Source organism: Podarcis filfolensis (assembly GCF_964270895.1).
Source record: "Podarcis filfolensis genome assembly, chromosome: 15".
Taxonomy (NCBI): domain Eukaryota; kingdom Metazoa; phylum Chordata; class Lepidosauria; order Squamata; family Lacertidae; genus Podarcis; species Podarcis filfolensis.
Genome location: NC_139618.1, coordinates 24,357,080 through 24,372,547, shown reverse-complemented (window position 1 = coordinate 24,372,547; position 15,468 = coordinate 24,357,080). Strand labels below are relative to the sequence as shown.

The 15,468-nt window shown below is 48.1% G+C and overlaps 1 protein-coding gene across 5 annotated transcripts in view; it reads right to left on the bottom strand.

Annotated features, from left to right (window-relative positions):
• The window catches only part of MCAM (melanoma cell adhesion molecule), a 56,269-nt gene extending 42,288 nt beyond the window's left edge, over positions 1-13,981 (bottom strand). The window contains exons 1-2 of one of the 5 annotated variants that reach the window (XM_083588582.1): positions 13,724-13,981; positions 11,825-11,940 (exon numbers count right to left, since the gene is read on the bottom strand). In XM_083588582.1, coding sequence (XP_083444708.1) covers positions 11,825-11,897 — 73 coding nt within the window. In that variant the 5' untranslated portion in view covers positions 11,898-11,940; positions 13,724-13,981. Of the gene's footprint in view, positions 1-11,824; positions 12,112-12,170; positions 12,450-13,723 lie in introns of those variants that run through there. The other 4 variants (XM_083588578.1, XM_083588581.1, XM_083588585.1 and 1 more) reach the window with 4 other exon arrangements.
• Between the last annotated feature and the right edge of the window lie 1,487 nt (positions 13,982-15,468).

The window sequence follows — 15,468 nt, the reverse complement described above, 5'->3', positions numbered from 1 at the left end:
TTACAACAAAAACAACAACACATACTAATTTCACATCCAATTTTTCACAAATTATTTCTTTTCTGGACTTCCTTCAGCTTTTCCGTAAATCATCCATAGTCATTATTCAAGTTACGCATTCCTTAGGTTTATATTGTCATTATTTATATCTTTCTTTTCTATTCCCTTTAAACAATACTTCTCAATTTTTCACAGTACTTCTTTAAATCCCTCTAGCGTTATCTGTCCCTCACTTATACTTTCCAGATATTCCACAAATTTCCCCCAGTCCTCGATGAACTTTTGGTCTCTTAAATATCTAATCTTCCCTGTCAATTTGTCCAACTCCGCATAGTCTAACAGCTTCATTCTCCATTCTTCCACCGTCGGTATTTCCTGTTGTTTCCATTTCTGGGCCAGTAACACTCTTGCCGCTGTCACTGCATATTGGAAAAATTTACAATCCTTTCTCTTTATCTCATTTCCTAATATTCCTAACAGAAAGACCTCTGGTTTCTTTATAAATGTATATTTTAGAATCTTCTTCAATTCATTATATATCCTTTCCCAGAAGCCTTTCACTTTCTTACATTCCCACCACATATGGTAAAAAGACCCTTCTTTATCTTTACATTTCCAACACTTGTTACAAGTCTTATACATTTTCGCTAATTTTACCGGTGTTATATACCATCTATAAAACATTTTCATAACATTTTCTTTTAACGTCATACATGCTGTAAATTTTAAATTTTCTTTCCATAGTTTTTCCCAATCCTCAAATTGTATGTTATAGCCAAAGTCTCTGGCCCAATGTATCATAACCGACTTAACTTCCTCATCGGTGCCTATTTAATTTCTACTTGCATTTCAACCACCAGAGTCACCTGTGCTACAAAATCTGTTTCCAAAGACCTGTCAGCTGCTGGAGAGAGAGGGGTGAGGGTTCTGTCAGTCTTCAGGGCGATGTAGAGGCCTGCAGAACCTGATTTTCCTGTATGGTGTTGGCCGAAGGGATATATATGGGTGGGACAGCAAAAAAAAAAAAAAAGGCATTTGTCACCAAGCTGCTAGGAAAAGGAAGATCAACCTGGCTACTACCCCCAGGTTGACCCAACAGCCCAAATTCTTCCCCTGTGATGTCATTTATGGAGAGTTAAAAGGAAGGGGATAGTTAACACACACCTCACTCCTCAGAAACCCTTCTCTCTACAACAACCGAAATGAATTTGCATTCTTAGCACGCATATCTAACACACAAACATGCAGCGGGATAACTTTAGTCCCGTTAATATTATTATTTATTCAATCTATGACCTACCCTTCACTGTTAAGGTTCAAGGGTGAGTCACTTCAATTTAAAATAAAATATTAAAAAAATACTTTGAAGGAAGGAAGGATGCTGAGAAGCCTCAGCAAAGCCCTGCTGACACTCTGGCTCACGAGGAGACCCTCCCTGGAGCCTGAAGAGGTCTTCTTTGGGCTCTGGGGTAGGTCTCCTCAGGAGCCAGGAGGACTCTGCTCCCCATTTTGCGCAATTTTTTGTATGCGCAGGGGGGTTCGGAATGTAACACCCACGTAAATGTGGAATCACATGTAAAACAAAACGCACACTGCTGCACTCAGGTGCTGCGTGCGGGGTTTTCCTCTGGCCGGCCACCATGCAAAGAGGATTCCTGACTACATGAGCCACAGGCCTGATCCAGGAGGCTCTCCTTTTCTTCTTATCTCCATGTCTTCTTACTTACAACCAGCCAGGGGTATCTAAATCAATCAATGGCTTTGACTCTACCTACTGTTGGTCTTGGGACGCAGGTGGCGCTGAGGGCTAAACCACTGAGCCTAGGGCTTGCCGATCAGAAGGTTGGCGGTTCGAATCCCCGCGACGGGGTGAGCTCCCGTTGCTTGGTCCCTGCTCCTGCCAACCTAGCAGTTCGAAAGCACATCAAGTGCAAGTAGATAAATAGGTACCGCTCCTGCGGGAAGGTAAACGGCGTTTCCGTGCGCTGCTCTGGTTTGCCAGAAGCAGCTCAGTCCTGCTGGCCACATGACCCGGAAGCTGTACGCCGGCTCCCTCGGCCAATAAAGCGAGATGAGCGCCGCAACCCCAGAGTCGGCCACAACTGGAGCTAATGGTCTGGGGTCCCTTTACCTTTACTGTTGGTCTTCCTGCCTCCCTACAATTCCCAAATGCCCGGGCCCCAGCCAAAGCAGAACTGCACTGCTCTCCCCCACTACAGGCAACAAATGATGCTGGCGCAACAGCTTTGCCACCAGAAAGAAGCGCTTTCATTCAGCAGAAGCCAGCAAGAGAAGAAGAACTGTTGCAAGAGGATCCACCATCCCACCCAGATGATTTCCAGATTGGGCGCAGCACACAGCTTTTTCTCTCCAGCATGCCCACAGAGACGGCTGGGCCAGGATGAGGACGGAGGGTCATGGGAGAAGCGCGCAGCAGCCTGACTCACAGGGAGGCAGGTTTCGGAGGGCCCTGCTTCAGTTAACCATATTTAGCTTGCCTGGGAACTATCAGGACGCAAGACTTGCAACTCGGCCAAGAATGACGGGGACACCAGCCGGCCGCTTCCAAAGGACGAGGCAGATAAATAATTTTAAAAAGGGTTTGGATGGGAGTCAGCCAGGCAGAGAGAGCTCCTGTCTTGTGCGTGTCAGCCTGGAGAAGGGACAAAAGGAAAGAAATGGGATGCTCTGGCCCAGTGGGAATTTAACTCGCTTTGAGAACGGAAGAGGGGCTGGATGGGCAGGGAGAGAAGGAAGCTCCAAGCGGACAAAGCACAGAATAATAGGCATGCCAGAAGGGTGAAAATAGCATCTGGAGGGGATAAAAAAGGAAGAGCAGGGAAGGGCACTTGGGAGGGCGGAAAACTCCATAGAAGGGAAAGCGAAGACTGCCTCCCATTACGAAGGAGTAGCCCAGGAGGGACCTGATTTATATTCCACTATCGCTCAACACGAGGTTGCATTTTCTTTTCCTATTTACTCACTGTATTTGTACCCCACCTTTCCTTCAAGGACCCTGAAGGACCCAGTACAACCCTGCAAGGTGTGTTAGGCTGAGAGGTAGCAAGTGGCCCAATAAGCTTCAAGGCGAACTGGGGATTTGAACCCCAGTCCAACATCCTAACCACTGCACCACACAGATGTTAAAAAGGTAAAGGGACCCCTGACCATTAGGTCCAGTTGCGCATGACTCTGGTGCTGCAGCGCTCATCTCGCTTTATTGGCTGAGGGAGCCGGCGTACAGCTTCCGGGTCATGTGGGCAGCATGACTAAGTCGCTTCTGGCGAACCAGAGCAGCGCACGGAAACGCCGTTTACCTTCCCGCCGGAGCGGTACCTATTTATCTACAGTGGTACCTCGGGTTAAGAACTTAATTCGTTCTGGAGGTCTGTTCTTAACCTGAAACTGTTCTTAACCTGAAGCACCACTTTAGCTAATGGGGCCTCCTGCTGCCGCTGCTGCACGATTTCTGTTCTCATCCTGAAGCAAAGTTCTTAACCCGAGGTAATATTTCTGGATTAGCAGAGTCTGTAACCTGAAGCGTATGTAACCCGAGGTACCACTGAACTTGCTTTTTGTGCTTTCAAACTGCTAGGTTGGCAGGAGCAGGGACAGAGCAACGGGAGCTCACTCTGTCACTGGGATTCAAACCGCCGACCTTCTGATCGGCAAGTCCTAGGCTCTGTGGATGTTACGTGTTCTATTAAAAAAAACCATCCATGCGCACAATCTTTATAAAGGCCCCATATGCACTCTACAGTTAAAGCAGCAGCATGGAACTTTAGACCAGGCATCCCCAAACTCGGCCCTCCAGATGTTTTGGGACTACAATTCCCATTATCCCTGACCACTTGTCCTGTTAGCTAGGGATGATGGGAGCTGTAGCCCCAAAACATCTGGAGGGAGAGTTTGGGGATGCCTGCTAGACAGCTGTGAGGCTGCACTCGCTGAGGCACTGGCCTGATCCCAGCAGGCTCGTCATTATGTTCTTATGTCCCTGAAATAATCCTGGGAACTGCGGTTTGTTAAGGGTGTCGAGAGTTGTCACGAGACCCCCTACTCCACCCTCAGAGCTACAATTCCTAGAGTTCCCTGGCAAGAGGGGTTGATTGCTAAATTTCCCCAAACTTGGGCCTCCAGCTGTTTTTGGACTACAATGCCCATCATCCCTGACTACTGGTCCTGCTAGCTTGGAATAATAGGAACTGTAGTCAAGAAACAGCTGGAGACCCAAGTCTGGGAAACCCTACTTTATAGCCTACCTCAAATCTACCGTTTCACATGAAAGTTAAGGGAGTGTTGGGAGGGAAGACCTCACTGAGAGCGAAGTACCTCTTTGCTACAAAAGCACCTGTCAAACTTTGCATGTGATTTAGCAAGCTTTTAAAGCACAATGTGTACCTTCGCACAGGAACCAGAAAGGTCAGTCTTTGCAGGGAAGGAAACAGATCAGCTCAGACTCACTGGAAGAGAATGATGTTCGGCGCACAACTTTGGGTCAAATGCTCCCTGGCTCCAGCCTTCTCTTGGGGGCGACAGCTCAGAGGCAAAGAGGCTGCCGTATATGCTGGGGTAGGCAACCTAAGGCCCGGGGGCCGGATGCGGCCCAATCGCCTTCTAAATCCGGCCCACGGATGGTCCAGGAATCAGCGTGTTTTCACATGAGTAGAATGTGTCCTTTTATTTAAAATGCACCTCTGGGTTATTTGTGAGGCCTGCTTGGTGTTTTTACATGAGTGGAATGTGTGTTTTTAGTTAAAATGCATCCCTGGGTTATTTGTGGGGCATAGGAATTCATTCACCCCCCCCAAAAAAAAAATATAGTCCGGCCCACCACAAGGTCTGAGGGACGGTGGACCGGCCCACAGCTGGAAAAGGTTGCTGACCCCTGGTATACGCAGTGGGCCTCGGGTCCAATCTCAGGCCCCTCCAGCTAAACGACAACAAGGTTACCTCAAATATCCCAGAAAGCTGCTAGCAGTCCAGGTGGACAGTACTGAGCTCGATGGAACAATGGCCCGTCTCACTCAGTACAGAAGGCAGTGTTTGTGTGTTCTCAGCCCATGGAATCGGTCCCTCACTGGGAAAAGGAGTGAGAGTTTTCGGGAGGGGCTGTGAGGAGTTACTATCATACCAGAGTCACGCCTCTCCCACCCCCAAGCCTAAGCTGTTTAACATTCCTGGCCCTTGTTGTACATAGCAATCCTCCTCCAAGTTTTCGCCTTTTCTCTTCCTCACACCCTTTTTAAGCTTGACTTTGCCCGTCCCCTCTGGAAGGCTGCATTTAAGGCAAGGAGGGCTCAGAATGTACCCTGCAGTGCAGATCATCATATCTCCCCCCAAAAAGTATTGGATTTCTCACTTTGTCACCAAAAACAAAGCTGTAGCCTACTCAGAGTAGACCCACTGAAGTTAACAGGCGTGATTACCTTGGTTCATTAATTTTAGTGGGTCTACTCTGAGTACAGCTTAGTTGAATACAACCCAAAGGGTGGAAATTCAGCATAGCTTAACCTGCAGAAAGGCTCTCCCTTCTCCTCCCATCCCACAGGTGTTTTGAGGGTTCATCTGATCCTCCAGAGCAGATTTTGGGAAGGTGGGGTGGGGTAGGAAGCAGGGAAATCTCACTGGACTAGTGGGAATCTTTGCACTGGCTTCTGCTACCAGAACAGGGTAGCTGAATTGGGCCTTAAGTTTCTGGTCCTCATGGTTTGCTTGCCAAGCTGAAGGAGGTCACGCCAACACCGCAAACGTAGGAGTGCCTTAAAAATCACAACTAGCACCCTTGCTCCCAGAACTTCTGGACTCTCGTTATCTGCACCAAAGGACCATTTCCAGCATACCTTCAAGTTGCAGTGGTTACACCAGTTTTAAGACGCTACTTGTTCCAATAGTGTGCAGACACCCACAGACAATTCTGCTGGGTCCTTTTTAGTGGCCGCAAGGGGGCAAGTGCTAGCCAGGGTCCAGTCCGTACCTACACAATTCCGAGGCAAGGAAGTACACTCACTTAGGCTGTTGTTCATGTTACTTTTGCTCCCATGACAATCATGTGAAGGAGGACAGTATTTTAAGTTCCCCTTCTCCAGAACCAAAGCACACCGTAGCCACTTTCTGTGCAAAGAAGCCAGAGCAGATGTGAAATGTGGAGAAAAGTTCATAGCTCCGTGGTAGATCACCTACTTTGCACAAGAAGCTCCCAGGTTCATTCTCTTGGAATGTCTGGAACTGTGGACAGCTGCTGCCAGCCAGTGTAAGCAATACTGTGCTACATGGGCCAAGGGTCTGACTCAGTTACAAGGCAGCTTCCTGTGTCCCTGTGAGATCAGGCCCTCCGATCCTAAGTGAGCGCTTTGTTCATTGATCCCCACTGGCTCTGACTCAAGGAAACCAATTAAACAAGCCGTGTTAAGAGGATGATGAGCAACTATGACCTCATCCATCAGAAGAATTACAAGTTCAGTCATTAAGGTGTGAGGAAATTACACATAACTATAAACGGGAGAGGGGAAGAGTGAGCAAGAACCTGATTGACTGTGAGCATCAAGCATAAGGGGGTTCATCATTCAGATCCTCTCTCTCTCTTTTAAAAAATATATTTTTAAGTTTTCAATTTTACACCTTAAAATAAACATTTTACATACTGTTAGATATCCAGCGACTTCCCTCCTCCTCTTTCCTTGGTTTATTAGTCTTTCATTCCTGCATATTTTGCTATAACCTTATTAATCTGTTCTCTGCTTTTACATCACTCAAACATTAATTACACTGTTGATGTTCTCTTCATGCTGCCAGAGCATTCAGATCCTGTCTCCTTGGGATAGACATTCTCTCTGCCCCAGCAATGTGCCCCATTTTACAAGGTCAGAGGAGCGTAGAGATGAGAGTGTTGGGACTGGAAGCTGGCAGACCAGGATCCCACTCCCCATGCTCTCAGGCTGTTATGAGGATAGAAACTGAGAGGTTGGGGAGGAGAATAAACAAACGGTGTAGACCACCCTGAGCTCCTTGGAGTAAATGTGATACACAGACATTAAGAACCAATAATTAATAAAATAAGTATTAAAGCAAGATTAATGGGTGGCGCCACAAACACTCTGAACCAGTGGAAGCTGGTCCATTTGAGCAGATGGGGCATTGCCCCATCAACCATAGTCAATACCCCCACCTCAGTGTTCGAAATTCGCCAGGTGCATTTTGCGCCTGGCTATCGACCACTTGCGACCAAGTGAAGATGCCCAGGTGCCAGGATGGCGACTGGCAGCTCCACCATCTGGAGACGCAAGCTTGGGGATCTTTGGATCCCCACTGTTTTCACACATGAGCAGCACATCCTGTAGAATTCTATCCACGATATTTTATCTGCACCATCAGAATGAATTTCAGGAACCAAAAGCTTGTATTGAAAAATGCAACTTTCAAGCCATCTTGGCCCCCCAAAATGGCAACTAGGCATTCTGTTTTGGCGACTATTTTTTTGGGGGGTGGGGGGTTGAACGAATTCCTATACCCCACAAATAACCCAGAGATGCATTTTAAATAAAAGGACACATTCTACTCATGTAAAAACATGCTGATTCCCAGACCGTCTGTGGGCCGGATTTAGAAGGCAATTAGGCCGGATCCAGCCCCCGCCCCCCCGGCCTTAGTTTGCCTACCCATGCTCTTTGGCCTCAGCAGTGTCCTTGTTGAACTCAGCAGGGAGGAGGATAGGAATAAAAGTGGAATTACTTCTGCCAATCTCTGACTGTGGCTCCGCCTTCTCTTGGTCCCTCTCTGCCCTCCCAGTCCCAAAGGACACCAGCCACCAGTTATTTAAAGCGATATCTAAAAGCTATGTTATAATGAATTAATACACCAGTTAGCCTCTCATGGGGACCAGCAAACCAGTGGCCGTTTGGTTAGCAGCAAGACTGCTCTCCTTAGTCCATAGGGACCAGGAAATTATTATCCCCCCCATATCCCAAGGATGTATCAAATACATAGGAGAGCCCCAGGTGAGCAGCTTGTTCTGGGCTCCTAAAAATAAACCAATATGATGTTAAGAATGTGCCCAGCCCTGCAGCTACACACTGAAAGGCTGTCCTTCCCACAGCCATCACTACAGCAGCAGACTTCACAAAGAAAGACGGCAGCCAAGCCACGGTGGGAAGTGCTGAGCAGGCCGTTCCCATTAGCCAGGGGGTGGGGAGTGGAATTCAGGCAGGAGTCCAAACGACAGAGCCTCTTTGCAGATATTTTATGGCTCAGCTTCTGGGATGAGGGCTCGAGGAGATCTCACGAGCCGCATGGGACACCAACTGCAAATTCTTCCCAGTTGCTAATGTTACCCTTCCGCTTACTCTGAAGGTGCAGCGCATACCCGCTTGTTTTATGCAAGGCGGGGCAGGGAAATAAATTTAAAATGCATAGCTGGAGCTGTGCATGACCCCACACAGCAAGGTCAGAATGCCATAGGAAGCTGCCTTATAATGAACCACACCTTCGGTTTATCTAGTTCAGTATTGTCTAAACTGACCAGCAGCGGCTCTGATGGGCACCATTATGTCCCGGAGGTCTTCCCTGCTGCTCACAAAGCCCCTAAGCCAGCAGTTCTCAACCTGTGGGTCCCCATATATTTGTTGGACTACAACTCCCATCATCCCTGAGCTCTGGCCTTGCTAGCTAGGGGTGATGGGAGTTGTAGTTCAACAACATCTGGGGACCCACGGGTTGAGAAAGGCTGCCCTAAGCCTTCCCCACCCCAACACATGCAAACACTCACTGCCCCCTTGAAAGTGATGAGAGTGGCTACTTTTCTTCCCTTATAAAGTACACAGAGGTGAAGGATAGGGGGCTGGGCGATATATTGCCCAAAAGCGGTTTGAAGTCCATATTGTGATATTGGTTTCATAATTTTTTGTCCTGGCAATAGATCACGAATGATGATAAGTTTGTACTCATGCTACGCAAAAATCATCAGGTGGGAAAAACTGTTAAGCCAGCCAATGCCTTTACATAGCTCCACCTTTATTTCAGACATTGTGATATATCAGTATATCATGATGTTTAACTGGTGATATATCATGATGTTGAAAATCAGATATCGCCCAGCCCTACTCAGGTACCTCACTATTTTAAATGCAGCTGGGGTGTGTGGCTTATCCAGAGCAAGGCCTTTTTTGTGTTGGCACCTTTCTCTGCCCTGCATTCCATTTTTGCTACTAGCTTTGCTGTAACAGAGTTCCTGTAGCTTTGCTGTGTTATTTCAAAGGACTCCACAAGCCCTCTGAGTCGCCAGATAAGCCTCCCGCCTCCCAATTGCCGCTGACTATATTTGTAAGCTTAAATTGCTACTTTACATAAATGTTAATGTGTTGACTATGCATCTCATTTCATTGTTGAGCACTGCCCTGGAGCGTTTGGGCAGAAAAGGCAGGTTATAAATATTTTAATGAGCAAGTAATAAATAAACCAATACAAAAACAGGAGAAAACTGTATTCCCTTATCTGAAGAAGTTTGCTCGTCCTTTTACTGAAAACACACGCAGCAAGAAGAAAGCTTTGCAAACACACAACTGGAGACTTGTTTGTACAAACGAAAGGAAATTGTTGTGCAAACGTTACAACCATTCGTCAGCTTTTGGTCACATGCAGAGTCCAAATTTTGAGATCCCCATTTTTGGAGGGCAGGGGAGACTCATACTGAACAGCATCTTAGGAATGCTGGAGTTTGGGGGTGCATGCCTACAGGTTTGCTGTGACACACCAACAGGAAAACTGGTGCCACAGCAGCAGCCTTAGAACTTACACCCTGGATGATGCCGCCCTTAAAATCTCAGACAAACAGGCTCCGATGATGCAGTCTGTTCCAGACAGAAGCTGAGCTCAGAGCATGTGCCCAGAATCCCTCTGTGCCCTCGTTTTTGGTGGGTGGGGGTGGGGAGAAGGCAATGCCGATCCTCCTGTCATCTCAACAGGGCTTTGGCTTCACTCACTTCTCAAAATCTATAAATGCTCCCTCTGTCCGAATCCCAGTGAACACACTTAGCATTTGCCTAAACTTGTGGGTGAGACATGGGAATCTTCTCTTCAATAGATGGCCAACAGGAACTTTTGAGGAAGGGACTCAGCTCATGGGCTTTGGATGCAGGTTCAATCCCCAACAGCATCTATCTCCAAGCAGGTCCTTGCCTGAAACCCTGGAGAGCTGCTGCCAGCCCGTGTAGGCAGCACTGAATTAGATGTCCCATTGACCTGACCTGGTATAAGAGATAGCTTCCTACCACCCTACCTCTGGCTTCAACCTTCCTCTCTAGGCATCTTAGAACAAGTCTTGCAGAATCAAGGGATGGGATGTTCCGCCCCTACCCCAAGTCTCTGCTTCACCCAGATCCTTTTCCCCATACTATGGGGGGGGGAGCGTGTAGAGCGGGGAGCCTGAGGCAGCCAAATTCACAATAAACAATCCCAGTGAAAACAAAGCATGAGCTGGGGGGCTTAACCTGATTAAGACAGCTCAACCCCATGGGAGGGGGGCAAGGAGCGTGCTTTATTTCACAACAATAGCGTCTGCCAGATAATAAACTGTGGCCATATAGTAAGACTCAGCACCCCGCTTACAGTATGTTCAAAGCGATTCACGTACAATTATCAGTCTTCATAATCTACAACTCTTGATTATCAACGCTTCCCGCTGTGCACAGATCCTGCCCGGAGGGGCTCAAAACGTATACGAATATGTACTATAATGGGAACGGGGGCTGATGCACACCCCCTTCCACCAACCAGCTTCTCACGTCTGTAATTAAACTCCCCCCCCCCCATTCTCAGTCCTTGGTGGTGGGCAGATTGATCGTTTGGGAAATCCCCGTCCTAAACCCTTAACAGTACAAAGGACAGGCTGTTTCCCTTCTGGGACTTCTCTTCACCCCACGAGGCTCAGAGGCACTCGCAGAACGTGGAAGGTTCTGACACCCAAATATTCCGCAGTAAATCAAAGATGGGAGAAGAAATGGGTTTGCAAAAGGGGAGAACATGGAGGGGTTTCTAGACAGCGCTTTTGATTTTCAAACGGGGGTCTCAGATATCGCTGGCAACAGGTTTTCCTCTCTTATTTTTTTTAGCTTATTTTCCACATAGATCTGTGATTTGGGGGGGGGGGAGCTGGTATTTTTTATGCGAACGATGTCGTGTGGACTCTGGTGGGGATTGCATGCATCAGGACCCCCAATCCCATAGCAAAATATTTTTTAGCAAAAATATGGGGGGGAGGGGGAATCCAACCAACCCCCCCCCACCTGGTGGGCCGGTTTGCACACAAGCGCAACGCAACACGCCCCCTTTTCTGCCACCAGTTGCAAATCACTTACAGTAGCGGTTACACCGCGGAGGAGAGGCAGTGAGAGAAGGTGGGTGTGTTTTTGCAAAACCCATTCTGCAAACTGTGTGTCTCCTTCCCCACCTGTGTGTGTTTATTTATATTCATATAGATTCAGCTCTAGGCACCTCGAAATATGCATCTCCTCGTGGCTTGGACAGAAATACATTGGAGGGGGTGGAAGCAACCCCCCCCCGGGGGGAAACATTCACACCTTCGGTTCTAACACCATAAGAAACTAATCGTAGCAACCCGGGGAATCCTTGCAGAATTGGAATCGGGGGTTGGGGGTTCGGCAAGAGTTAACAAGACAAAGCACGTTTCCCCGCGCCGCCTTGCTTTGCAAACGGAGGGGAGCAGCGCCGCGGTGCCCAAGGCTTACCTGGGACAGCGCTGCCCTGCAAATCTGCAGGGCAAGTTGCCCGCTCAGCCCCTCTCCTTCTCCCTTTGTTGCCCGCCACTCACCTCTGCTGCAGCAGCAGCCGGCCAGGAGCAGGAGGCAGGCGCGGGCGAAGCTTGCAAGCCGGCAGCGACTCATTGTTCCCGGTGCCAGAGCCGAGAGTCCAAATGCATCGGAGGGGCTTGGAGGAGAAGCCCAGAAAGCTGACGTCAGGTGCGAGGGGGAGGGAGCTGCATGCACGGGGGGAGGGGGCTGCACTGCTCCGAGGGGGGGGGATACACACCCACCCACCCACCCCCAAGAGCACCGGAAGCCCAGCCCTCCTCGCACGCTCTCTACAGAAGACTCGCCTGCAACAGCAGAGAGGAGTCGCGCTTAACCGGAGCGCCAGGGGGCGAGGCGAAAGCCTACCTTAGACCCCCTTCCTTGCTAGAGCCTTGCTCTTAATGCGCCGCGCCTTTTGCAAGACTTCGGTGCAAAAAAAACCCTGGAGGGGAGTCGAACCTTTTCAGCGCGTGGCAAAGCAAGGAAGCCTTAGTCCGTTGCAGCAAAAACAGACCAAGGGGCTTTTTCCTTCCAGACCCGGGTTTAATCCTGTACACACGTTGCTCACAAACTGGTCGTGGGCAACAGGTTCTTCTTGTAATTTCTCTGGTTCTCCCCCTCCGCCGGCTCAGAAAGGGTCGATCAGGATCAAGGCGGGGTGAGGAGAAACAGGGGTTGGCATTTGACGAAGCTGCAAAAAAAAAACCCTGCATCTATTTCCACCTGCCGGGATAAGATGTCTTACGTGCTATTTTTATTATATTCATTCATTTCCCTCCCTGTTGGCTGGGTCTATTGTCTTTTGCCATGCTGTTTTGCTTATAGCAAAATAAATTATGCTATTTATTCTAAGCTGCCTTGAGGCTCCGTTTGCAACATGGGGGAATTAAAAAACACACGAACAATAACTCAATAAATAAAGATGGATGGTCGTGTTACTGACCGGTGCGCTGGGACAGGAACTTTGCTAGGCTCTTTCCCCAGGGAGCTGGAAAGCAGCAAATTGCTTCCAACTGACAGGACAACCCAGAGGACTGTTAGCTGAGCATTCATCCTGGTTTATTTGCGAGGACATTAGACAACGCTGGCTGTTTGATGAACACCCTGATTTGTGTGGAGATGAGGCAATGTTACGTGAAGGCAAGTGTTATCCTACACTTTCCAGTGAGGTTTTTTTGGTCATTTTCCTTAGTGCATAAAGTCATATTTTGGGAAAGCAGGCTGGTTGCACAACACCGCCCAAACCAATTAGTACAGGCAATTCCCAATTTACATAGGGGTTACGTTCCAAGGTACCAGGTGTTTAAGTGAAATGGGGGTATATTTGAAACACCATTGAAAAAGCTTGCAAATACCCCATTCCATCCCTTTTTGTCACGTTTTCGGGTCACTTCCAGGTTCAACATGATGCGCCCTTGTAGCGTCGCGTGTGCCTTGAATGCACGTAAATGGGGCATTGCCTGTAACTTGAATTTGCTGGGATGTGACTGAATCCCACTCAGAAATAACAACAGGCTGGGATTGCCCAAGGTATACCAGGAAGTAAGGTCCTGGCCACAGCTCATGGTTAATGAGGGGAGAGAGAGCTTAACTGTTCAACCAATGCATTAAACCAAACCTTAACCCAGCACAATAACAAAAAGGACAAAGGAGGCGGACCACTCCTCCTCCAGGGTGTCAGTAAACCAAGGTTTGGCTTTCTATGTTGTGCAAACCAAGCTGATATGAACCGGTTATTGCAGCTGAAGATCAAAGCTTTGGCAAGCTCGCGTATCCTGAGCCACCTAATGCATTTCTAATATTTGTTCGTTGTTTTCAAATTGTAATTACACAATTGCAATTCCACCCCCTCCAAATATAAGCAGCAAGAACTAAAAGGGGCAGAAAACACAACCTCCAAGAGCCAAACACAATCTCACCATGGCTGGGTTAAGAAGTGAAGCTTCTTTTGCTGTATTTACAGGAAGAAGGGATCAATCACAGCACATCTGGTATGACCAGCCAACCAATCAGAGCACGTTCTCTTCCCCGGGTTCAAATCCTTGCTGCTCCGCTTCCTCCAGTGAGTTCAGGCGTGGGACCTTTCCCATGATGTGGGCAACCTTCTGGGGGCTGCATTCGAGTGCTGGAGGGGGCCAGAGGATCAATGGATGGGAGTGACTCCCAGCCTCTGTGCACTTGGCTGCATTTCAGCCAGGCGAGAGCCAGAGGTTTCTGTGCCTGCAGCTGCTGCCCACCCCCACCCCAACATCTCTCCATCATCCAAGTCAGCGAGAGGCATTCTCGTAATTGAAGGCCAACACAGTCAAAAGAGGGTGCAGAGCAGGCTGTGTAACTCTTAAGCATGTGGTCGCTGGTTCTGAGATTCCCCACCCCGCAGTCAGTCCATTAACCACTTTGGAAAAGGGTGTGTGTGGCTGCTGCCTTGGTAAGCGCTTCGTTCTGCAACAAAGCTTTCAGATTTACATTCCAAAGGAGCTGTGCAAGTGCAGAAATCCAAAGATTTTTTAAATTATTATTTTAAATAATTTTTATTAAAGATTTTCGTTTACCAAAGCACATGCATTGTCTCTTGAAGGGCTGGCCGGTGTGACCTATCACCCGGCAAACTGCCAGATTGCTGCAGGGAACTCTGGATCGCACGAGAGACCTGGCTGACCCTTTGCCCTAGTTTACTGTCCAGCCTGCCTTGCCGATATTGCAATTCCCTTCCCCCACCGTTTGTATCTGTCATTTAGAATCCAGGTGTTGCACTCAGACGGCGTGTGCATGACATTCAAGGCACACCGGCATCTTGTTTTTTCCTACCGAGTCCACACACAATCTGGACCTGCTTCCATTTTATTTTAATGCCCCCAAAAGCACTTTTTCACAAGCTAGTTTCATTGCCAAAATATAAAGCTCAAGTCAAATTGATTTTGCATTAGCCATTTGTGTGTGTCCATTTGCAAAAGGATGGTGGCGGTTCCAGCAATGGTGGGGGGTGGGCTGTAGCCTCACCTGCCTAATGATTTTCTGCAGAGGGGAGCCATATATCAAGAAAGCAATTACCACTTCCTTCCTTATTCACTGGCGCATGTGCAGGGAGTTAAAGGCATGGGTAACCCAATCAAAGGGAGGGTTTTCGAGACAAATTTCTTCCAACAAAAAACGGTGGTGGGGGTGGGAGTTCAAGTGCGGATCAAACCACCCTTGAGGGCTGCAGAATCTAGACTCACTCTGAATTGAAAGCAGCATGTTGAAGACAAGCACACACAATTCTGTAGAGAGGAAAAACTACTTTCCAGTACACCTAACACACACACACCCCGTCTGTTTTCCAGAAAAGGTCTTTTGCAGTTTGGAAAGCGAAGAGGAAATGCATTGAAAAGTGTGAGATAAAATAAATGGTGAACAACAATGTTCCCCCCCCCCCTAGAAAAATAGATGCCGGTACTCACCACAAGTTGTTACAGTTAGTGTCCCACTTTTTAACAACAACAGAAAGAGATGCCGGTGCTGCGTACCCCTGAGTATCCCCTAAAATCTCTGATTAACAGGAAGATGTGTAAATACCCTGCAGGTAAATGGAGATGGTTGCAGGAATGAAAGTTCATTGTCATCCAAATGCAGCGTAAACAGATCCGAGCAAATGCTCAGTAAAAAACCGGACATAGTCTAACCT